At 41.3% G+C, this 25056-nt stretch overlaps 1 protein-coding gene across 2 annotated transcripts; it reads right to left on the bottom strand.

Moving 5' to 3' along the window:
- Positions 1 to 349: 349 nt before the first annotated feature.
- On the bottom strand, positions 350 to 11959 carry bmp16 (bone morphogenetic protein 16). Of its 2 annotated transcripts, none has more exons than XM_074679542.1 (4): positions 11832 to 11959; positions 10786 to 10869; positions 4746 to 5119; positions 350 to 2832 (listed from the first exon to the last, which is right to left on the bottom strand). In XM_074679542.1, the coding sequence occupies exons 1-4, from the start codon at positions 11852 to 11854 to the stop codon at positions 1775 to 1777; spliced, it is 1539 nt and encodes a 512-aa protein (XP_074535643.1). In that variant the 5' UTR covers positions 11855 to 11959; the 3' UTR covers positions 350 to 1774. The 2 variants fall into 2 exon arrangements, with proteins under 2 accessions (XP_074535643.1, XP_074535644.1); XM_074679543.1 differs by lacking the exon at positions 11832 to 11959 and adding an exon at positions 10996 to 11311.
- Between the last annotated feature and the right edge of the window lie 13097 nt (positions 11960 to 25056).

Below are 25056 nucleotides of genomic sequence, written 5' to 3'. Positions count from 1 at the left end.
GTGGATAACTTGTATCTTTAGTTTTCTACCCCTTTCAAATGTGATTTCTGTGATTGGAAATGTGTGTACTGTTTATGAATGGCCCTAAATGATTAATCAGGTCTCTGGATTAAGAATCTACAGTTAAGATGAAGCATTACCTTTACATTTAAACCTTAAACATGCTGCTTTTTCGATGTGAGATATGAAGGTATTTTCCCCTGCTACAGTATAATATTCAGAAAACTTTTTTGATTATGCTCTCATTAGCTTCTTTCACAGCAGTAATTTCTGAAGGGTATGAAGTAAAATTTGACAAAAAAGTTAAAACCCACAATGCAAAAGAAAAGTCATATGACACATGTGCTGTTTGCTTTGTTTATTAGAGGTATATTGTTGAACATTTTACAAGCTGTTGCTTAAATGTTTCCATTTGGAGAGAAAAAAAATGCAACACTGAAAAACAGTTACTAAGCTCAGCAGAGAACACTTTAAGAGCCTCTGTTTGAAAAGGCACTAAAGTCCCAGTTTTATTATCAGTTTTCCTTTTTTTTCTTCTTGACACATGCAGACACAACTAACACTTCAGTAGCTACATAACACAGAGCTTTCAAATGGCTTGTTAGTTGAGCTGTTGGACACCAAAATGTGTGCAATGATAAGGTGGGATGTTTAAGTAACACATACTGTTAATTCCATACACTGAACCATAGTACAAATGTAAAGCTACCATAATTTACTTCATGTGGACGGCTGGCTCTCAGTTTGCTGTATGCTCCGTTGAGTGCAACTATCTTAAATATTTTCAAGATTAAATACAACATAGTGCTGTTATTTAAATACATAATGTATCTTTTAAGTTAGATTTGCTGTTCAGTGGAATTATGTGTAATCACAAGACAATCATCACTTGGATTTTTTCATGTCTGCAAAGAAATGTACAAAAAAGTCTCTTTTTAAATAATAGTGATGGTAGTACATTCAAATAATAACATAATAGATCCTCAGCATTATTGTTGTGGTTTTAAATAGCTAGTGATGTAGAGGTGCTTGTAAGCAACAGTATGTCATCATATTACCGTTCATAAAAACAGATGCACCCTGTTTGGTTCAAATACTGCAGAAACAACACCGATGCACGGCTTGGAAGCTGTGTCGGTGTCATCGTCGTATCACAAATGCTGATGATCATCAGGATGTCAATCAGGAAGCTGCAAATTCTGCTCCAGAGGCGAAAATCAAAGTCCCTCAACTGCCCACTAGGAAATTTAAACTCTTCTCAGCTAAAACATGTACGTGCCTGTCAGGCTATCAGGTGACTATCAACTTGATGGGTGGAAAACACTGCATTATAGAACAGACACTTTGTATGGTGAAGCACTGGCTTCTCATGAGAGAGCGTGTAGCTGGTCTGTTGATGGTGTAAACAGCTGCATCGTCGGCATATGGACAAACATTGAACAGTAGTTCCTGGCAGTTTACATATGTTGCCTTTTTGTCTAATCTTTTATACTGCTGTGTGGCATGTTCGGACTCTCTTAAGCTTCTTCTTCCTATGGTTGACCCTTTTTTCTTGCTCCTGACAGTAATGATAAAGCTGCTATATGCCTCTCCATCTCTGCCTCCTTCTCACTCATTCTCTTCAGCTGCTACATTTGTCTCGATCAGTCTGTTTTCTTTGCAGTAAGCCGACCGCAGTCTCTTCGCCCCACCATCTGCCTTTCCGTGCATCTCTCATTATTTCTCTATTCCCTTGATGCTCCTTCATCCTAGTCCAGGTGAATGCTTCCACCCACTACCGGCATCCGCATCCCTCCACCACCATGTCCTGATAATTCTTCAGCACCACTCGGTCTTGGGGGTCCAGGTAGAGCAAGGCGATGGGGCTGAGGGAGGTGGGGACACAGCAGGCCCGAGGCACTGCTCCGTTCACAGAGTTTACAAGGGTTTGAACCATAGCGTGGCTAGAGGAGTTCATGTGGTCAGCCAGAGGGAAGCGACACTCTCCCAGGCAGAAGAAAGCATCGTAGCCACTTGGTGCAATGATCCACTTGTGCCAGCCCACATCGTTGAAATCTACATATAGAGGATGACGCCGACATCTGTTGCGGGAAAGGCGTTTCAGTTTTGCTGCACGGCCACCGTTTCTTTTCACCCTCCCGCGATCATTCCAACTAATCCCTCCTTTACCACCCACCCAGCCCGGTCCCGTATACCCTATTTTTTTGTCCCTCTGCAAAGTTTGGTCTCTATTATGACCCTTGCTCCTGCCTCTTTCTTTTTTCCCTTTTCTCCCTCTGAATCTTTGGCCACCACTCTGGGTCCTTCTGCCATGTTTGACCAAGGGCTCACCACGCCCATCATGACTGTAAGTCACCAAGAGTGGTCTCTCCTGGGCCCAGCTGTGTTCATCCTGACCCACAGACCTGCATACCCTTAGATGTCCCTCTTTGTGTTTCTCCACATGCTCTCCGCCTGCAGCAGAAGAGACGCTCTGATCAGGGAGTGAAGTCGTGCTGTTCTCAGGTTGAACCTCCAAGAGGAAGCCCAGGCTGCCAGTCCCAGAAAGAGCTTTATTAAGAAGCTCTGTGTTCAAGCTAAAAGCCTCCCATAAACCACTTTTGAGGCTGGTGCTGAGTAACCTTGTTTCCAGCAGGGTGGACTGAGGGTCCTCATGGTGCTCAGAGAGGTATACATTTAGTCTGTGGGATCCAGGGCCCAGTGAGGCCCTAACACTGCGAAGGACCCGAAGCTCAGCGGAGAGCAACTTCTCATCTTGTGGTATGGAGGAAACATTGAAGGAGATGTGAACCTTCTTATGATCCTCTGCTTTGGAAGTGTCAGCAAGTGGCTCTAGGAAAAACACGAGAAAGACAACAGCGTGAATATTTTGTAGCGCTGCTTTGAAGCAACACAATTCCTTCAAATTTCAAGTCCAACCAACCTACCAGTCTAAAGAGAGGAAAACACACCAAACTGAGTACAATTATTCAACACTACTAAAATGGTGAACTGATTGTGGCTTACACCAGCAGAGCTAGCACCCTTAGCCTTTTGCCCTGCTTTAAGGGTGACATCCAATCTTCTGCATTGTGCTCAAGTAAAGTAGTAAAATGGCAGTTTAACCAGACTCAGCGTACAACTTCATCTGCTTTTTCCTTGCTTGTTTACAACCATGCAGTACTGTTGTGAGTTGACATTGTTAAGCTTAGCTTGTGCTTGTTTGTAATCGAGTTATCATCTAGTGTCAGTCAGGAGTGTTTTGTCCGTGGTGTGTTAAGTCTACATCCACTTCCTGTGTGTTCTAACTTTGTGATTGTGCACTCCACTCTGATTAGTTGCACCTGTGACTTGTGTGTCGTCTGTGTTTGATTGCAACGAGATGTGAATTTAATTTCTCTGCCTCCTTTCTCTCTTTGTGAGTTCAGTGTGTCTCTTCCTCTGAAATTCTCCAGTGGTTTAGTGTTTTCTGGTGGATTTTGTTGGAGTTTCAGTTCAACTTGAACTTTGTTATATTTATTTATCTGTTTATCTCTTGTGTAGTTTTTAGATTTTATTTTACATTTTACATTTTATTTTGTATGCATTGGGATCCCCCACTTGAGTTTGTTTCAAGCAAAAGAAGTCAACAATTATAATCTAGGGAAAATTAAGCTTTAGGGCCTGCTAATGTCTGAACCACAGCTTAGACAACATATGAACAACATTTTGGGCCTCAATTAATTCAAATATGGATGACTTTTTTTTAACTAACTTGTAATACTGGTGTTGACTATATATATCTTGTAGTTGACTCAAACAACTTAACACATAGACACAAACTACATTCACCATTTGTTGACTTTCGGGATTTCTTTTTCAATAATTCCCAATGGACTAATCAGTATTAGCAAATAAATTAAGTGAGGGTTGAATTTTGCGATATTGGCAATGGCTTATTCTTTTAAACTTAAAAATCAGGAGTTCTCAAGGTACACCACAAAATGTTTTCATTCTTTATCTGGAATTGTTCTTTTATCATTTCAACCAAACAATGATGTTTGGCAATGCAAGCAGCTTGATAACACTGAGTTTATATGAGCGTTTGATTTAATAGAATTTGTGTGGAACTTTCAAAAACGTTTTAAAACATAAACAAATAAAAACTTCTGTATCAATGGTCAACTTTGATGTTAGCTTTCTTAAAGAAGTTGGCAACAGTTTTTGTCTGACATCAATTTCATGATTAGAAGGAAATATTTTATCATCAGAGAGGCTATATTTTGAATTCAAATTCTTCGTTTTTTTCTTTAAAAAATCTCAATTATTACATAGAGTTAATTTAAACTGAGTCATTCTCAACAGATAACATATTAATATACCAAAACAGCCCAAAAATGTTGCACATATACATGTTTTTGAGGAAACAGTGGTGACCCATCAGCAAGTATTTGCCCCCAGGCCCTGGTAACATATTTTTCCCCAATGCAGAAAAGTGGTCTGCAGAGTCGAAAACAAAACTCCCTCCAGTGTCAGATTTCTAGAACATCTTATTTAAGGGGCACAGATGGCTCCTGCTGAGTGTTTATATTGTTAATGGTGAGTCAGGACAAACATCTGCTCCTGTCATAAATAGGGTCTTTATCCTTCATCTGTGGCTGATAAAAGAATTCAACAGAATGCTCGAGCAGCCTTCCTGAACAAAGGTTCAAAGGCTAAACTCAAAGAAGAACACATCAACTGTTTTGGTTGTTATTAACCATCTTGTAAACACATTCTGGGCTTACCATTGTGGTGAAAGCTGCGTACGGTGTTTGCCTGCTGAATGTGCTGGCTGGGGAAGCTAAATGATGGGTCCTCCACTAAGTGGTACTGCTGCTGGTGGAAGCGGTAGAGATCCAGGAGGTATCGAGGCACTGGCACCCCAGGCCGAGGTTCTGGCTGCGACTGCAGGCCCAGTCGGCTAAGGAGAAGACTCTGGATGGTCTGAGCCAGACTGGGCTTCAAGAACGAACCAGCCGGTGGGGTCGGCGAAAGGGAAGGCAAAGGGGACACCCTGCCATGGTTGATCTCGCTGGTGTCTCCACCCTGGCGACCAGATGAGGCTTGAGGTAGCAGCAGGACCATTAGGAGCAGGAGGTTAGCAGGGAACATGGTGGACCTGGGGGGAGGGGAAAAGGACGATGTAAGAACAGGTTTACTGGAGAAATACAGGGAGAGAGTGGATAAAAAGAGATGATTTGATCCAGCTATGAAGATTAACCTTTTAAAGGCAGACTGTGCAAGAGGTTATTTTGCATTGGGTGTGTAAGATTTATGTGTTTTTGTCAGGGGCAATGAAACTCATATGACACTGTATAAAGGGCTGGCTGAAAAATCTGCTAAATAGATAGCTGCTCTGAGATGCTCCTGTACTCTGTAGATCATGCTTATGTCCTCTCCTTCCTGGACATGCAACTTTCTCATTAGTCTTCAGCCTTCATGTGGCATATGTTCAAGAAATTTACTGTCCACATATCCATACGAAGTTGTTGCCTCATTACTCCTAGCTGCAGAAACCATGCCACTTTGTTTTTCTCATTTAATTTATGGTGCGCTCCATATCCCCAAGGCCCATATATTTCAGAGGACACCTAAACAAGAGTAAAGAGGTCTCCATCTGTAATTGAATTTAATTTAATGCTGCTTGTTTGTGTCAAAAGACAAATAGTATTAATCAAAAATGGTGGACTCCAGTGACAAGTAATGATGATGAAGTGCCTGTCACAGTGATAGCCAACTGTTTTTTTTTTCCTTTTTTGTCTTTATCTTTTCTTTGTTGTGTATAAATGAAAAAGACAGTAAAGATATCCTATTTGAAGTCGTTTTTTGTTCTGACCTGAGTTCAAGGGGAAGCTACGTGTTCTCTAAATCAGAAGGTTGGCAGTTCGATCCCAGCTCATACAGTCAGGTGCCAAACTGTCACAGAGAAAGTCACTGAACCCTGTTTCGCTCCTGGTGACAAAGTCAGTTGTGTATGACTGCGTATGAACGGAATCAGTTCATACTGGTGGTCCCCTTCCATAGCATCATCTGTCATCACTGTTTGAGTCTAATGACCACTAACGTGAGGCACTTTGAGCGGGCATGTAAATGCATGACTATCTACCATGACACCTGTGGGTTGAGACTGAAATAAGACGATCAAATCTTCCAGATTATGGCAGTAAAGGTAAATTGCGTGTATTTAGATCAGCTGTGCTTAAACTCCATACATTTAGGCAGTTGTCAAGAGGCAAGGGGTCAAACCCTCTGTGTTAGGGTTTGAGGGCTTGTCTTGTTTCATAAAGATAGGTGCATAGGTGTGTTTAGAAAAGGCCTGTGTTGTGTGTCCGGTGTGTGGAGAGGCATCTGAGCCACAACTGCATGTAAAAAAAATTAACAAGGACACTCCAGAAATTGATCGCCTGAATCTCTTAGTGCCTCGGGTGCAGAGATATGTGCTGCATTAGGGCTTTATGGTGGTGCAGTGGTTTGAATCCCCAGTCAAATGAAAGCTTTTCTGTGTCCAGTCTGCATGCTCTCCCTGCAGTGGTCCAAAGACATGCTCACTATTGTCCATAGGTGTAAATGACTGGTACCCTGATCAGGTTGTAACATGCCTCTTGCCAGCTGCGCTCAGCTTGAGGGCCCTTGCTGGGATAAACTGTATAGACAATGGATAGGTATGCCATTTTACTGGTGGACCATCTCAGCTCTAACAACAGGTTAACTTTTGATAAAGTGTTTTTTAGACATCCTTTTTTTCAGTGTTGGCTGATAAACCCTTTCTTTCTCAAACAGAGATTAGATCAATGGCACCAATGCAGATGTATTTCTCAGCTTTCCAACATGCAACGCTGGGTTTCAAAATTGGTCCTACAATGCTGGTCCCTCTGCTTTCAACCTTTCTTTATAACTGAAGACTATTTTCATGATCTTCCACAGCCTTTAACTCTCTGAAACTCTTTCACCTGACTCCAGACAAGTGATCACCCCTTTATGCCTATTCTCACTGCAGGAACATGACTACTGACAGGACTCATACAATCACCTCCGTGGACCCCTGTCTGTGAGTGGAGGTGTTAATAACTGAGTTAGTAATTACAAACCAGAAAGTTAATAGTTCTTTGACCCAAAGAGGTCAAGGGGATCTGCAAGTGGAGCAGGGATTAACAGTGCAGTTTGTCTTCAGCAGGGATTTTTAAAAGCAGATGCACCAGAGTATTTTATCTCCCTTAAAGATGAACTCCTTAAAATGTTATCTCTTCTCTCCTCCATATCTCTTTCCTCTATCTCTTTATCCCATCTCTCTTAGGAACAGAGAATTGATTCTACCTTTTACAACTAGATAACAGAAGTGTTTATGGCCAAGCAAAACATGATGACGTTGTAATGACTGCTAATCTCACCGTGCTGTGGGTTAAAAGGAGGTCACAGGTGTGTGTTTTTAGGACTTCTTGCTTGTGTTTGTGTGTGTTGTTGGTGTGGTTTGAGGTTCAAAGGGCAGGCCTGGGAAAATGAGCCACCTCCAAGCGTGGGATTGTTCTAGCCATCCATTAAACTCTCGCAGCTCCACCCAGGGCTGTTTCACCTGGGGCATGCAGCAGAGGACAATTACAGATTAGACACTCTGCTGGACAGCCTCTCCCATGCACTGAGGAGACTTATACAGCAGATTGAGGACAACAACACCTCTCGCCTGTACTTTCCTCACCTACAAAAATTACCCGCTGACTCTAAGGAGGTTCAAAGGTTTAGGGTGTGTCTCAGCTCGTGCTATGAAGGGAGACACGAGAAGAAGGTGGTTTGTCCTGGATCACACATTTGACATCCTGCTGATCACCCTGTTGCGACTGTTTCCTGACCTAATTTAAAGCCTTGAGATGCCACGTAGATCAGGCTGCCACCCATCCTAATGTCAACTCATCCCAGTTATCTGGAACACTGACATTTTTATGATTACACCCCCACACTTCCTGCTTGACGTCTGACTGCTCTTCTTAACTGTACCCTCTTGATTCCTTCTCCCTCTCTGGCACAAACTAATCAAATGTCCCAAAGAGCCGTGTGATGAATGGGTGAGAGATAAGGTGAAATGAAGGGTTGGAGATCTGCAGTGGTGTGTTGTTCTGCATCTCAGCGTTATTAGACGTATTAGAAGTGGCCTGACCTGCTGAGCCGACAGTAGCTTGACCCCGGCGTGAGGCAGACAAGTGTCGTCGCCGGCCTGCCTCGTGTCTTTCTGAACTCGTTGATTAAAACCTCTGACCTCTGGCGTCCGCTTTGCCGTGCGTCTCCCTTTCTCTTCCTCTTTTTTTATCTGTTTATTTCCAACCCTGCTCCCTTTCCCCTTCCTCCTTCCTCTCTGCATTCCTTGAACTTTGTCCTTCTTGCTTTGTCTCCAATAATGTCAAGCTTCTGTCTCCCCCCTTTTCTTGTGAAGTCATTTGTTCATTCTCGTTTAAAGTTTCTCGTTTTTCTCCTTTGCATCACCTCTCCAGTCTCTATCTCCCTCTCCTCTGCTTTTTTTTCCGAGGCCTGAAACGAATGGTGTTTTTGCGGAAGAGTGCGGCCGACTGTTACCGGGCCAGAGGGCCGGAGTGTCACCACAGCCGGCTGATTTATCCACCGCCGCTGTCTTCATGTTACCCCTGGTCCCTCAACTTTCCCTTCCTGTTGTTCTTCCCGTGTTTCTTTTCCCAAATTCCTCCTCTCATTTGCCCTGACCCCCCACCCCCAGCCTCCTTCAAACCCTTATTTTTCTCTGCTGCTGTTTTGTGCTCACAGAACATGATACATGCCACAGGGTTCATTTTCACGCTCTGAGCTTACTCAGATACTTGAAATATGTTGTGTCAGAGAGCCTTGTGATCACAAATGTGATGTCGAGCTTACATATACACCTCCCAGGATACATCTGCTGCCACTGCTGCTTTTTTTTCTCCCGCCCATTCAAACAGACTTTGTAAGAATAACTGTGAAGTTATGTATTCAATTGTCCTGTACTTATCTCGCCATTGATGCAAAACTTTGAGCTGTGGAGTTAATATGTAACAGAGCAGGATGAAAAGTGTCCAAAACAGTTGCTGTTGGAGTTGTGGTCATGCTCACTGAGGCGTAACAGATGAAATCATTAAAACAATATTCCAGGTAGGCTGCTGTGTGAGTTTATAGCTCTCTATTAGCGCAGCTCGCTAATTCATCCCATCTGGGCAGATTAGCAGGCTAATGAGCTGGACGTCAAACTGTATGTAACACACACACACACACACACACACACACACACACACACACACACACACACACACACACACAGAAAGAAGGAAAGAAAGAGAAAAAGACACACACCAAACACACACACATGTGCTAAGAAGCACAGGATTTAAACATTCGAACACATGCTAATTGTGAGGTGGAGGGAGCACTAACACCTACGCAGAGACATTCTTGAAGATGAAGAACTGTGAAGGACTTAGGATACAAACATGTGAAAGAAGTTGGGTAAAGGCTTACACACACACACACACACACACACACACACACACACACACACACACACACACACACACACACACACACACACATACATACCCACGAACTCAGATGCTAAGAACAGCACAGAGTCTAAAACCAAGCTAACTGCTAAGGGCTGTAACCGCTAACACGTACACAGAAAAACACTTTGAAGTTGAAAACTGTGAAGGATGGGCTGCAAATACATAAAAGGCTTGGGTATTAAATTGAAGGATTACATGCATACATACACACACACACGCGGCCGCATGCACAATCTGAGAACAGTACAAGGTCCAAACACTTGCTAATTACAGGGTGGAGTGAGCGCTAACAATAGGCCTACACAGAAACACAAGCTGACATGAAGAACTGTGGATGAGATGGGTCGTAAATACGTGACAGGAGCTGGATTGAGGTACATTCAAACACACACATTTACACACTGTATACACAAGATGCACACACACAGGCTCAGCATACATTTACAAGTTGAGCAGATCTTGAGCTACCCTTGATTTAACATTACAACTTTGCCGCAGTATCACTTATAAAACACATGAAAGAGAAACACACACGCTGTGTTTTGGCTTTATTGTCCTTCCTCAGAGCTCCAGCCCAGCTTCAACAGGTTGCCATATCTTTAAAGCTCTTTTCATTCATCCTCATGCTTCTTTTCTCTCCCACAGCGTCTCTTTTTATGTCTCAGCCAGTGATGCCCGGAGGTCTGAGTCTCACAAGTGTATTGTGGTTAACGGGAGGCCCCGCCGAGGCACAACACAGCAAAGGCATCAGTGGAAATACTGACATATCTAACCCGTGACTGCTGAAAGCTCTGAGGCTGCTCTCATCGAGTGTCTGACAGCTTAACCGACGTGAAATACGGAACAAAAACACACCTCTGCTTTTCACATTAAAAGCTCCTGAGTGTTAACACTGAGGCTCGATTCATTCTGAGCGTGTTGCAGCGGCGTGGGATTACGTTATGCTCTTTGAACTCATAATAGGCACATTATTCTCGGACATGTTGCTCACCAGACAAGATTTTGATTGAGCAACAGTGTGTGCCAGCGCTTGATGCATGTGCAAGACTGTGTGTGTGTGCGCATGTGTGTGTGTGTGTGTGTGTGTGTGTGTGCTGATCCCCTGAGTAACTAATGGTTTCAGCAGCACAGTTCCTGTGGCTTGTGGTTTGACAGACAGACAGATGTGTGTGTGTGTGTGTGTGTGTGTGTGTGTGTGTGTGTGTGTATGTGTGTGTATGTGTGTGTGTAACAGGGATGTAGTACTCACGTCCAGGTGTAGTGGGATGTATGCAGAGTCCATGGTTTATCCTTGAGCTCCAGTGTTACGATCCCTCGGCTCTCGCTCCCGCTCCTTTGGACAGAATGGACAAAGTGGACTTTTTACCTCTTTTTCCCTCCTCTCTTCTTCTTTTTTTCAACTCTCTCAAGGTAACCAGTGCCTGTCTCTTCTAAGTCTTCTATGTAAACAGACTGTTACCTCCATGTTTCTCTCCCCCTCTCTGTGCCCTCCTTCAGCTTCTCATCCTGTTGTCAGTGTCAGATAAGCAAACTCTTAAAACATACACAAGCTCCCCCTCTGACTGCCCGCCTGCTTGACCTCTGCTAGTAGGCAACACCCTTTCTCTGCTGCCTGCACTTCCACTTCCCCGTTCCTTAAAACACACTTGTGTTTCCGTGTGTACGAGGAAGCTGCAGGAGGAAAGTGGCTTGTGTCTATCTATCTGACTGGACCGTATCACCAGCAACAACTCTCCCTCTTGTTCCCTAAGCTGTCCTTACTATGTCTCTCCCTCCCTTCCTCTTCACTCTGTTCCTCCCTTTTGTATCTCCTCCCCTTTTCCCTCTCTCCCTCCCTTGCTCTCTTTCTCTCTCTTTCTTTCTTGGTCTCCCTCCTACATGCACACACACTTTTTCCCCCTTTTTTTCTGTTTTATACTAAGTGCCCAGCTGGTAAACTTAGTTTAACTCTAATTGACTTTCCTGGCCTCTAAAATCCTCCCTAACAGTGATGTCACTAAGGTAGATGGACATTCTGTTATCTCTCTTCCTCACACACACTAACAAACACACACACACACACACACACACACACACCAACACATGCAAAAGCAAAAAAAAGAAAAACCACAGAAGTACACCACAACCACATTGAAATAAATTAAACACACTCAGACAAAAGGACACAGAATCACATACTAACTTGCACACACACCCACACACTCAAGTATGCAACCTGCTCCAGATAACCCTGAGGTCAGCACACAGAAGCAGCAGACTGATTATTTTCCACATTTTCTCTTCTGACAAACTCACCTGCTGCTCATCCTTGGCAACATTTCACGTTTGGGCCTACATGCTCGCAGTCACTCGCTCCGTCATTATAAATACGAGGCCCCATGACAGAGAATGAGAGCAAACAGATTCAGTTTCAAGACAAAGGTATGAATGGATGACTCATAACAGCTGCTGTGAAGTCACCCCAGTTGAGTTTTGTGATTGGATGGGAATAAACGTCAAGGTGGAAAAAAAAAAAGAAAAAAAGCTGTACTTCTCCACTACGGGTTGAAGCAAGGTGCATCTGTCCTTCCAGAGCGGATCGGGTGGCGGAGGTGAATTTGTATTCATGGGGTGGGCCCATGAGAAAACGTCTCTTTAGGATGCACTGTCTCACATATTAGATCTCATCTGGAAAATCACTTGCCCACGTCCCCACTGCTCCTCCCTCTCTGTCCCCTCCACCTGCTCTTCCCGTCCACTCCGGTGTACACACACACACGCACACACACACACACGCAAAACCATCCGCAGACCTCATTCATCCCTGGGCAAAGTAATTGTTCCAACTCAGAGCAACATCATGCACACACACACACACACTCACACACTCAACATCATCTGAAAATGAACAATTATTCGATTTCTCTGTTACTTAACTGTGGGGAAATTCTTTAATCATTCAATTATACATTTTCTCACTTCTTCAACTTTATCCAAATAAAACTCTTAATTTATTCATTCACAGAGATGATCGCCATCACAGTAATGAATGTTTTGTTAAGGTATTGTTTGTTGAATCCTGAGCATTACCCCAATCCGAGTCTACGACCTCCAGTCAGCAAACTTCCATTGTAAGTCTTCTTTGAGGATTATATGTATATATTATTATAAGGTGCTGCACACTTTATTCTTCATTTTTACTGGAGTATGTGTATGCTACAGTTGAGTCATATAGTTTTAAGGCATGACAACTAGTAAAACAACCCCCTTGGGGAATATTAATGTGTTGTATTGTGTCTCATTGAATCTTTATATATTGTATCCTGTCACATCATATTGTACTTTAATGCATTGTACTGTAACATAAAGCGTCATAAAACATCATCTCATAGCGAGCTTGTCATACTGTATCGTATCCCATCTCACAGTATCGCATCCTATTGTATCCTGTGTTGGGCAGCAATAAAATTACTTTCAAATAATTTGTTACTCCCATATTGTTGTTATTGACCCAACAATTATTTAAAATACAACAATCTGCAGATTCATTTTATGGTGCACATCAGCCGAGCAGCAAGGTGGATCGCTTCATGGTTGCCAGGTAGGCATTTTTCCTCTATAACTGAGCATTTTTTAAGCTCTTCCATGGCTTTTATACATATCTGATAACCATGGCTAGCTTAAAAGATGGAGCTGTGCACACTTACGTTCAGCGACTGGAAATATGCCCATCACTTTTGTTTTGTTGTGAGGAAAAGTAACGACAATATCGTTGTCAGATGTAAATTGTGTTCCGGTACTAGGTCTTTTTCTTTAGACTTAGACCAACTTGGACTGTATTCCAAAAACTGTGTCTCTTGTCCCCAGATGAACCAGATGTGTATTCCATATAGCCTGTAACTTTGATGTGTTCATTGGCTGCAGAAAAAAATGCACCTGCTGGCAATTTCACTGCTGACTTTGACAAAGAGGCCATGTGCAAAGCTCAGAATCACAAGGAGAAGGACACGATTGCCAATTTCATGGGTTGTAAAAAAAAAAAAAAAGTAATATTAGCACATTGTTTCCATCGCATCATATCCACTGTATTCTGTTGCATTGTATTTTATTTCATCTCCTATTGTACTGGATTGTATCACTTCTCATCATATCGTATGGTTTCCTATTATGTTGTTTTGTCTAGTTTTGCATCATTTCCACCATTTCTTATTGTGTCATGTAGTTTTGTATCTTACATATCCATTTTATTTTAAAGTTTTCATTGCATAGTTTTTTTTCATTTTCTATCATACTGTATTGTAATGCATTTCACAGTATTAAGTTGTTTTATATATTATCCTTAGTATAATATCCCGTCCCATTGTATTGCATTGCATTATATTGTATTACTTTGCTCTTTTTTTTTCTACATTGTCAGCACTGTAATAAACACACAGCTTATCTAAAGGTTTCTAGTATCCAAGAAATCTAAAATATCTTAGTCAGACCCCTCTGTAAAGTAGCATTAATGATTCTAATTTATTAAAAGTAATAAAAGTTCCTGTTAGGTTTCATCACTGACTGATTATTTCGATAAAAGAACTCACTAGATCCTAAACTCTCATGTTTACACGTGTAAGCCTCATCCGTACTTTTTCCTTTCTCTTAATTGCATTTCCTTTTTTCCATCTCTGCATATATGTTTCACAAACATATGGCTAATGTGGGTACAATGGTAATCCATCACAGAGACATTTTCTTTGTCATTACATTAATCACAGCGGCTATGTAAGTTTTTCTGTTTGGCGCATTGGAGGATGCTCTGCCAAACTCAGGGTCAAATTCAGGGTCAAATTCAAACACAACTTATAGTTTTCTCAGAAGATCAAAACCCAGAAGATGACCTGTCAGCCAGCTCATAACTGATCCTGAATGCACCATCAGAAGTGTTTTCACACCATTCTCTGAACCAAGTAAAACAATGAAAAGCTCTTGTATACTTACTGTGATGGATTGCATAACTCAAGCGTATATAATTACTTCAGTGTGTATTCATACTGCGTGAGCTGAAATCAAGAGCATTCAGACAGTTTCCAGTTCTGTACAGAAAATATATTTAAAATTGTAAAAATAACAAAGCAAAGCAAAAAAAAAAGAAAGAAAGAAAAGAAAATCATATATTTCTGATCCACAAATTTGCAAGTTTCCTCAGGTCACAACTTCTGAAATTATTAGCTAAGGGACGTATACTGTGTATGTTTATGTGGTTTTTTGAGGACAGTTGTCTATTAAGACAGTTTTTCCAACCTTTAAACATTCATGGAGAAACAATAACCTATTATAATATGCAAAGTTCACTGGCATGGGCCTACAAAGAACAAAATATATGACATTAGTGCCATCATAGCTCTTAGAGCACATTAAGACCTTTAGAGGTTTAGACTAGAGCTGCAGCTGGGGCCTCAGCAAGTGCCTTCTCCACACGACTAGCAATTCCAGCCTCCAGGTTTCCCATCCTCTGGAAAAGCCGTCTACTGCCTGTCCCACTTACTTCCGACGGGGGTGGAGAGAAACTTTTAAAGTAATACCTCACCGCCCTCTTAACAAGCCATCCATCCGTCCTATATCCCAGAGTTCCCACCTCCGTATGGCTCAATCCATCTCTCAGCTCAGTGGACAAGGCCTTGTCAGGAGAGTAAGAGAAAAAGGAGGAGGAAGAGGAGATGGGGTCGTGGATATATTTTTTCTACAACCGTCTTTTCCTGCTTATCATCCATTTTCTGCAAATTACCTCATATGACTACTCATTCCTTGACATGTCAACAGGATAATTAGTCCTATACATGTGCACAAGAGTATTCAAAGTAAATCTTTTTAAGGTGTTACAGGCACTACAGTTACACCTGTTGGATTAACTGTGACAGATGCTAACAGGGCTGTCACTTGCTGTGTTTCAATGAACAAAAAATGAACATGTGTTTCTTGTGGTCATACAGATGTCTTAAGTCACATGTAAAGCTTCGCTATTTAATATTTCACCATCAACGCACCATAAGTTATTTGACAGTGTACTGTGAAATCCATCATTTGTAATGAGCAAGATCATCTAAATCAGCATGTTCATGAGTTTTCAGGGAGACACTTTTCATAGTGTTTAAAGGTAGGGTCTGCAGGAATTTTCGTTACATGTCAGTAAACACAACATTCAACCTCCTCGGCTCGGTGTCAGTGACAGCCCACACCCACAGCCTCCGACCGTGACTATGTGATCTAGCCCAGCAACCACCTGTAGCATCGTGTTTCGATGTGGGAGAGATTCGAGAGCACCTGACTTGGCATAGTAGCACAAGCTAATCACAGGTATTTGACACATACCTGCTCAATAGAAAGCTAACCCAAGTTGCTTTTCGTCCCATGCTGCTCTCCAAATTACCGAAAATGAGTTAAAGTCAAGCCTAGCTTCACCCTTGTTCAGTAAAAAGCAATATCAGTTTGGCATTTCATTTCACTTTGGTTGTGTTTTTCCTCCTCCGTGCTATGTCCACTATCATGGCTGCTCAGGATAGCTTCTTCCACTTGGTAATCGATATACAAAGTTACTCGCACACTGAACGCGCTGTGATTGGCTGATTTAACAACACTTACTCTCGATTTTTGGTAAATAACCAAACTATTCAGCTTACTTTGAGGGAAATGGCCACAAAAATGTCACAAACAGAAATTTGATGTATCCAGTATTATCATAAATAAGTTGTTTTGTCATTATCACACACAGTTTATATTTTCTGAGTCATAATCTCAGTAGCTAACTGGTAGATACTAATAAGGCCAGGTGTAATCTGTTGTATGTTCTGTAAATCTGCCTCAAACTGGGTCCTTCCCTAAAAATATGTTAATAATCCAAAATGGACAATGTTTATGAAATGTCCTTTCCTAACCAGTTAAGGGATTTTTTATCCAAGCCACATTTGGTCATTCACAGCATCATAGGAACTCATCACATTTTCACACTGATGCCACGACCAATCGGGGCAATTTAGGGTTAGTTGTCTTGTCCAAGCACACATCTTACCTTGATCTTCGATCCCACCTGTCAATGGATTGATGGTCATATCTTCTTCTTAGGACCAGATTAAGAAATTTCTATAATCTGTTTTAACAAATCCGATTATGGTCTATACCAGTGAATGTTGTTGTGTTACAGAAAAGGGAAACGGCTATGTAATCAGTGTGGTCCCTGTTGTAAAAGGGAAACTAAAGAAAAAAAAGAATTCAAAGTGATGCAGAAAACTTTATGTAGTTTATGTGAAGTGCTGTTTTGGAACTTATGGAAACAAAAGGGCCTAATGACTCAGACTGACTTGTTTGTCTATAGACATTTCCAAAATCAAATTTTCCAGAGAAATGCACGTCATGGAACAGAGTGAGTCATGCAAGAAAAGCTTTATGGCCCAAAATGGGCAAAGATTTATGTTCAGACACTGAACCTGATTGATGCCTGAAAGCTTATAGGACAAACATGAGGAACCGGAGTTATTTCTGCCACTACCTTACATTTTCCTCCAGTGTATGTTGGTAATGAAGTTACATTATGCTACTTAATCCTGTGCCTTTTCGGATTAACCACGAAAGATGTACAACTTTACAGACGAAATAAATTACATGTCAGATCTGTTTGCCTCAAGTCAGGCATTTTTGAACATTTGTGCTTGTCAATTTAAATTTATTAAACACAGAAACCAGATACTGCTGTGAATAAAGAATAAATCAGTGAGAAGACAAGAAACATTGGCCAGCTTTAAAGGTTCAAATTTTGGTTTTGCATTCAGATTATATGGTAATTCTTATTCATCACTTTTTTATAGAGCATCCAAAGCAAAACATGTTCATGTGATGTTCTATAAAGAGAGAAAGTGTTTTGATGTGGTGGGAGGTTGCTTTGCTTTCCAGTATCAATGGACATGGATTAAGATTTCATATGTTAAAACCCCGAAGATAATACAGGGTATCCTGCGCATATATTTCATTTCCAAAGTCCTGTTTTATTCATGCCATCACTGGAGTCTGTCTGCTCATTGTGTGGTAAACCAACCAATCAACCAGCCATCCAGACGCCTAAATAACCAACCAAACAACCAAAGAACAAGCCACTAAATCACCCAGCCAACCATCTATCCAGTCAACCAACTCACCAACCTTACAACCTACCAATCCACCAACCAACCAGTCAACATTCCAATCAACAATCCAAGCAATCAACAATTAATCTGTCAAGAATCCAACCAACTCACTAGCAATCCATCCTACCAACCAACACTCAACCAACCTACCAACCAACCAACTAAATAACAATCAACCAACCACTTAACCTACCAATCAACAATCCAACTAACCAACCTACCTACCTACCAACCACCAGCAATCCAACTAATCAACAATCACCCAACCAACCAACCAACCAACCAACGAACCAACCAACCAACCAACCAACCAACCAACCAACCCATCAACAAAACAGCCAACAATCTAACCAACCAACCAACCAACCAACCAAACAAACAAACAAACAAACAATAAAACAACCAATCAACCCACCAGCAATCCAACAAACCAACCATCCAACTCACTAACCAGCCAAACCAATCAATCCACAGAGTAACCAGTCAAGTCCATAATGCAAAGAAAGCTGCCAGCTGCCTACCAGCACAACCCAAAGAGTTTATACTTAAGTATCACAGACAGTCAAATTATTGCTTAGGGTTTTTGGGTCTGCCATTGATTTTGATCTGCCCATTCAGAGAGCCCATTCAAGCCCTGGCCACCTCTCTGGACAAGTGCTTGCTGGTAATAAATTCAGTCAGATACTCTATCTGCTGAAGACTGACTGCAAACATATAGAGACAAAAACATGTAAAGATGTTAGATGTTCTAAATCCATGCCACAGAGATGGCCCTCGTAAATGTTCCCACACACACACACACACACACACACACACACACACACACACACACACACACACACACACACACACACACACACACACACACACACCAACAAGGTCTGATGTTGTTCATTCACCAGCGATGAATTCCAGCAAAAGTTTTTGCAGCGATAAGGTTTCATTCTTTTGCCCTGAGGTCAATGTTTCTCTAGAAGGAGATGCCTGTAGATTTAAAGTGTGTGAGTGTGTGTGCATGTGTTTGTGTGTGGGGGTGTTTTGTGGGAACTTTTTATGCCATCACTTCATACCCTCTGGCTTCTGAGTCACAGCACGCTGTCCTCCCACCATCCTGACAGAAGGACTAATATGGCTGACATGGACCAAATCAAACTTAGGATTATAGGATACCATACATAAAATACAATACACTTTATTTTGTACAAAAATTATTATATTAAACATTAGCAATGATAACTATCACTTTGATTTTTATTGCATGCTGAGTGATATGTTTGACTCAAAAATACATTTTGACAGAAAAAACTTCTTAGACCTACAGAAACCATCAAAGTGATAAGAGATACTACTTTGTCAAAAGGGGGCACCAAAGCCAAGACAATATAAAAGTTTCCTAAAACAGCTTTAATGATTTAGTTGAGCTGGGAGACAGACAGCAGACGTGTTATGAAGTGGGAAAAAAAATAGAACAGAAGGGCAGAGGATTCAAACAAAAAGTGACCCAATCATCCTTCAAAGATCAATGAAAATTGGTAAAATGACACCAAAGGTTGGTTAACTCCACCAGAAAACGCTTTACTTATTGCATTTATAAATTATTTGGGGGGGGGGGGCATTCAATTCAAGAGAAGGTACAGTCTCAGCTTAAAGACTAGCAATGTCTTGACAGTTTATAAATTATTTTAAAGGTGAGCAAACACTTGAACCTACACTATCACTATTCTATAACTGGCACATTTATGCATGTTTTGACAACCACCTTCAAGAATTCATCAAAATTATGAACCAGTGAAAAAAGTAAAGTATCAAAAAGCCAATAAGAGAGGCCAAAACTGAGGTTTTTCTCTTGAAAAAAAAAACAAGATTCAAATTAAAATTCCCCCTCTCCAGTCATTCTCAGTGGTATCGTGATTGCAGACGCAGAAGACAAGGTCAGTGAAGAAGCAGAGATGGATCCCTTGTATTAGTGTGTGTGGTTTGTTGATGTTTTTGTAACAGAGAGAGGGAGAGGGAGAGAAAGCATCCTTTGATACGCATTTATTATCTCGCTCAAGGACACTGGAACAAGGATGGACTCGTCTTTCATTCAAACAGCCGCCTACACACTCCAGACACTACTACTGCTGCTGCACTGATTCATTCAGTAATTCAGTGCTCAGAGACAGACGGGACTCAAGTGCGTACACACACACACACACACACACACACACACACACACACACACACACACACACACACACACACACACACACACACAGGCTTAATTTTTAGTTCAACTAAACTGAGATATCTAAATACATACATTGTTTTACAAACCAAGTCTCAAAAGTCCATATTTTTCCACAAGGGGCGCCAGAATTAAAACAAACCTGAAGTTTCTCACAGGGGCTTGATTGCGTCCAAATAGCCAAACACTGCATATCCTCAAATATGTGTAAAAAGGATTTATTTGGAGACGACACATTTCACATTGTTTTGGCATGGACATGAAGTCTTCACTTTTGATGGATTTGACATTAAATTGATTTTATTTGATGTTCTGAATCTTTTCTTGGGTTTTTTTTCTGTGAATCCCTCTATAATGCTTTTTCAAGATGGCCTGCTGCAGTCTGAGATATTTTGCGTAAGTGAGATAAGAAGACGTAAGAGAAGGTTGCAGCATGTACAGCACATTTCTCTGTCTGCGTGCCTGCATACAATTACAGTGCATATATTATAGGTCTAAAGGTCTTTATATTGATGTGTGTGTGTGTGTGTGTGTGTGTGTGTGTGTGTGTGTGTGTGTGTGTGTGTGTGTGTGTGTGTGTGGTCAGTAATAACAGGAAGCTGGCCCTCCATGTTGACACAAACCTGCCCTGGTAATTGGCCATTGGAAATAAATAAACTAACGAGTATCCCACTCAACCCACCAGCAGCAAAGCTCTTCATGAGACTAAAAATAAGAAACGCTGAGCACTTCATGCTTCCAAACCCAAACAGGAACACCTGCAGCTTTACTTAGCCTGGCTCTGCGTCATGATTTGAAATCTTTGCAGTTTAATAAAAAGGTAATGATAAGTGGCATGGACAGGGCTGTACTGACTGAATCTTAACTGCTAGCTGTCCAGACATAAAGAAAAAATAGCTAGCAGCAGGAATAATATATTCCTTTTTTTTTTTTTTTTTTTTTTTTAAACTGTGGTATGATTGTGAAGATAGGTGTCCAGTAATTACCTCCGCCAAGGAGGTTATGTTTTTGGGAGAGTTTGTCTGTGAACATAACTCAAAAAGTAATGAATGGATCATGATGAAATTTTCAGGAAGTGTTCGAAATGAGACAAGAAAGAAGTGATTATATTTTGGAGGTGATCTGGATCACCATCTGGATCCAGCAATTTTTTAAAGAATTATTTGTCATTGTAAGATAACTCCACGATAAATGGTCAGATTGCTTTGCTAAAGAATACAAGACAAGGTCACCATAATTTTTGAGGGATGTTAAAGTACGACCCAGATCCTGGCAACATTCTGGATACTAAGATCCAGAATATGAAATATGTACTGGGTCATCATAATTTTCAACACTGTTGGGTAACAAATTATTGTACAAACCTGCAACTAACACCAAATCGTAGCAGACATTCTGCTGAAAGGAAGTATAACATTAAAGTAGGACTAAAGTGTTACGTGACAATCACAATATGCTTGGTGGAGGTCTGTGCTCTCTGAGTGTTTCTCTAGTTGTTATATAGCTACACACTGTTGAAGAGTTGAAGATGATACACTGTACTAGAAAGTTAAGCTTACCCTATTACTAACAGAAGTTATATACAGAAACACCCTACACACCTAACTCCTTTTTTATAATATGTGAACAAAAAAATGATTGACCTTAGGTATTATTGAAGTTACCTTTTTTAAGTTTGTTGAAAGATACATAAAAGACCAGTTATTGACTTAATGTATTTCATACCAGTGCGGATGATCTTGTTTCCTTTGCTTGCTGTGGAGAGAGTCTCAAAGCTTTAATTCAGGATGTTTTGTCCTGCACTGTTCGTGGGCTCTTCTGGGAGGTCAAAACGTGGCTCCAACAGCTGCAGCACCTGCTCATATTTCTCCCTGAGACAGTGTGATAAAACACGAGTCTGCCTTTATACATAAAATAAAAAGGCAGGCTCACAACTCATAAGATGGCAGGATGGACCAGCTGCATCTGGTCAGTGTGTGTGTGTGTGTGTGTGTGTGTGTGTGTGTGTGCGTGTGGGAGTGCATGCCTATCTGCGTTTGTGTATTTCCCATGAAGAAGAAACACCGTACATATGTGTGAGTGTTTTATTTACGCATCTATCTGAGTGTGTCAGCTCCAGATGTGTCAGGGTCAGAGTAGGGCTGCCCTCCCCAGTCCCAGATGTGTCCAGGTGTGGCCTGCAGTGTCATGCATGCATGCAATTCAGACTCCCTACAACCTGAAACAGGCTGCAGGTCACACTGATTTCCTGATTCTCTAAAGAAAACAAAATGAGCAAGAAAAAAGAAGATATCTAAAAAAAAAAAAACAACTGCAGAAACCTCTCTAGAATCCAATAAGTTGATGCGTCCTGTTGATCTTCTTTTTTGTACTATAATGAATGAGCATCTCTTATTAAATAAACCGATACAATGATTCATCTCTCTGTTTCTATCTTTGGCAGGATGTGGCCGTCTGTCCAAGCAGGACATCTGTGTCCATTGATATCTTTGCAAAGAGAACAGGACTGAGCTTAAGGACAGATATCTGGCAGTTTTACAAGAAGAAAAGGCCACTTAAGTCTTACATGCTCCAACACAGAGAAATAAGGGAGGGAGAGCAAGGCTGAGACATACAGAGAGTGGTCTGTAGGCTAGATGAGAGATAAAGAAAGATGCAGAGAGGAGGGTGAGTGTTCTGTTCAGATTTAGGTTTTGAGGGACAGAGCACAGAAAGATGGAACAAAGATTTAGTTATCTAACCTCACTGTTTTCTCAGATTCCTGCTCACTGATAGCATCAGCAAATAAGCTGCGACCAAGTTGACGTGCTGATGGTCCGGGCCAAAGCTGACCTTTTTGCCTTTGAGAGACAGAGACAGAGAGAGCATATAAACACACACAATCCTGCTGCTCTCTGCATTTCGCTGGTTATAAACACTGAGCGTTGGTGGGGCCAAAGACAAACAAGAGCCTGGTGCTGAGTACATTTAGTTTAACTGAGGAGCATAAACATAAACCTTTGTTTCTACAGCTCTACGGTTTCATTTCGCAAATGCTTTTGTCCAAAGCGACGTACAACACAAGCAAGAATTTAGACAGAAATAAAACCTAGTTAGTGCTACAAAGTGCTACAAGTTATTTGGCTGCAGGTGTTGCCATTAAGTGCAAGATTCTTTTTTTTAATGTAGAATAATCTAGCCAACTAACTACAATTAATTGCTGCAACAGTATACTTCAACCTTCAACAAAATTAAGTAATTAGAGCTGAAAATTCACTTAGAGCTGAGTCTTAGACCTTCTGACTTATTCTGCCCCTGAGGACAAAGAGAAGAAGGAGCTTAAATGCTCAACTGTTCCCTGAACAGATAATGTTTCAAACATTTCTTAAAAGTAGGAAGGGACTCTGCAGATCTTAAAGAGTTGGGTAATTCATTCCACCTTTTGGGCACAACAGAGAAGAAGAGTTTGGCTAGAGATTTGGAGCCGCACTGGGCTGGGAGCACCAGGCGTCTTTCACAAGCAGAAGGAGTGTAGACCTGGATGAAGGACCCCAGTCAGCCAGAAAGAGAGCTTTGAATTTAATTCGCTAAAATTAGGCCATGTATTAGACGTCCACTGGTATATGAAGTTCAACCTTTTAAGTATGAAATAAATGTCAGACCACAGCTATAGTGCCTCAAGATGACAAAAGTGGAAGAAACATTTTCTTTCACACACAGAGGCTGAGGAGCAGCAGGTATCTGCTTTATTTGGTTCATGGTGTGTGAATACAAAGAGCAGGGATGCTGCATAGTTGTCACTGTTATGATTGAATGGTTGGATTTGAACTCAACTCTAATTGCTATGAGCATCTAGAGGATAAGAGAATTGCTTTTTATGTGTCTTATTTTCTTTTCTAAAACCATATGGAGTAAAGGTCTGCAATTTGAATAGAATGTATCAACATGCCAAATCGCCTGTGTTTTTATATCTCACTCAAGAGCATCATCTTTTAGACTGTATGCATATTTTAATGATTTCATGTAAAGATTTTTTTTTTTGACACATGGTGCCAGCTCACACTTTGATATGCTCTGCTTGTGCTAAAGCCAAGAGGCAGCCTCATGTTAAAATTCAAGTCTTAAAGTAGCATTAAAATGTTGACGATCAAGTCCAAAATAATTAAGGAATTCATGTTAAAGCCTTGCCAGTTTTTATTTTGTTAATAAGAATTATGACAAAAAATGTTCATGAACAACCTTTTTTGTATAATGACAAACTCAAATAATTCAGTTATTCTAAAACTGACAAATATAGGTTTTGTTTTGGTCAGACATTTTAAATTTATGTATTCCCATTGCAGGTGTTTGGCAATCTTTCACACACATTCAGAAGGACTGCTTGTCCAGCGTGTGCCTGTCACAGCAGGTACACAAGGACCAGTGTAGAAGTGCGATACAGTCCAAAAAATGCTAAATGAAGCCTCTTGCTAGGTCAACCAATAGTCGGACTAAATGAACATTTTCCAAAATAAGGATCGCCATGGTTACACCGCATACTCACACACTAAACTGAGGTGAATTCATCAGCACAAGCTTTCATCCTTCTCGTCACTCTTAAAACTTGAGTTCACTGGTAAAACATCTTCTTTTAGATGTTTTTAAACAGGAAACTGTTTAAATTCTCACATTTATGTGTTTCCACCTGTTGTTGTCCCAAGAACTGATCTCTGTGGATCTTCAGTCTTCCTTGTTCATGCAGTAAGTGGTGGTTTATGAGATGACTAAATTATAACTCCATCAATGACTGTTTGATGTCGACAGAGAAGCTGCTGAGCTGTGGTTCCCCGATGTAAGCATTTTACTGTATCTTTCACATGTCCCAAAATCCTTACACCATTGCGTCCCCTCATTCATATTCCATCTCTCCTTCTCTCTTTATTCCTCCCTTTGTGCGACAGAGTGATGTGACAGTAGAGAGCAGACAATGTCGGGTTACCCTGGTAATTTGGGAAGGAGGACGGAAGTATCCTGGGCAGGCGGCGCCCCCTCCTCCCGGTGCGGCTTGAGTCCCACCGATGATTCACCAGCCAGCAGGTTGGCGACCCCAATTTGAGTAAGGCAGGAGGAGGAGCAGGAGAAGAAGGCAGATGAGGAAGAGGGATAATAAGGAGGAGGGGATGGCAATGCCTACGTC

This window comes from Halichoeres trimaculatus, unplaced genomic scaffold (assembly GCF_033239565.1).
Source record: "Halichoeres trimaculatus isolate MK-OKI-2021-1 unplaced genomic scaffold, fHalTri1.1 fHalTri1_scaffold_9, whole genome shotgun sequence".
Taxonomy (NCBI): Eukaryota; Metazoa; Chordata; class Actinopteri; order Labriformes; family Labridae; genus Halichoeres; species Halichoeres trimaculatus.
Note: the sequence above shows the minus strand (reverse complement) of the source record. Positions and strands in the feature narration are given on the sequence as shown.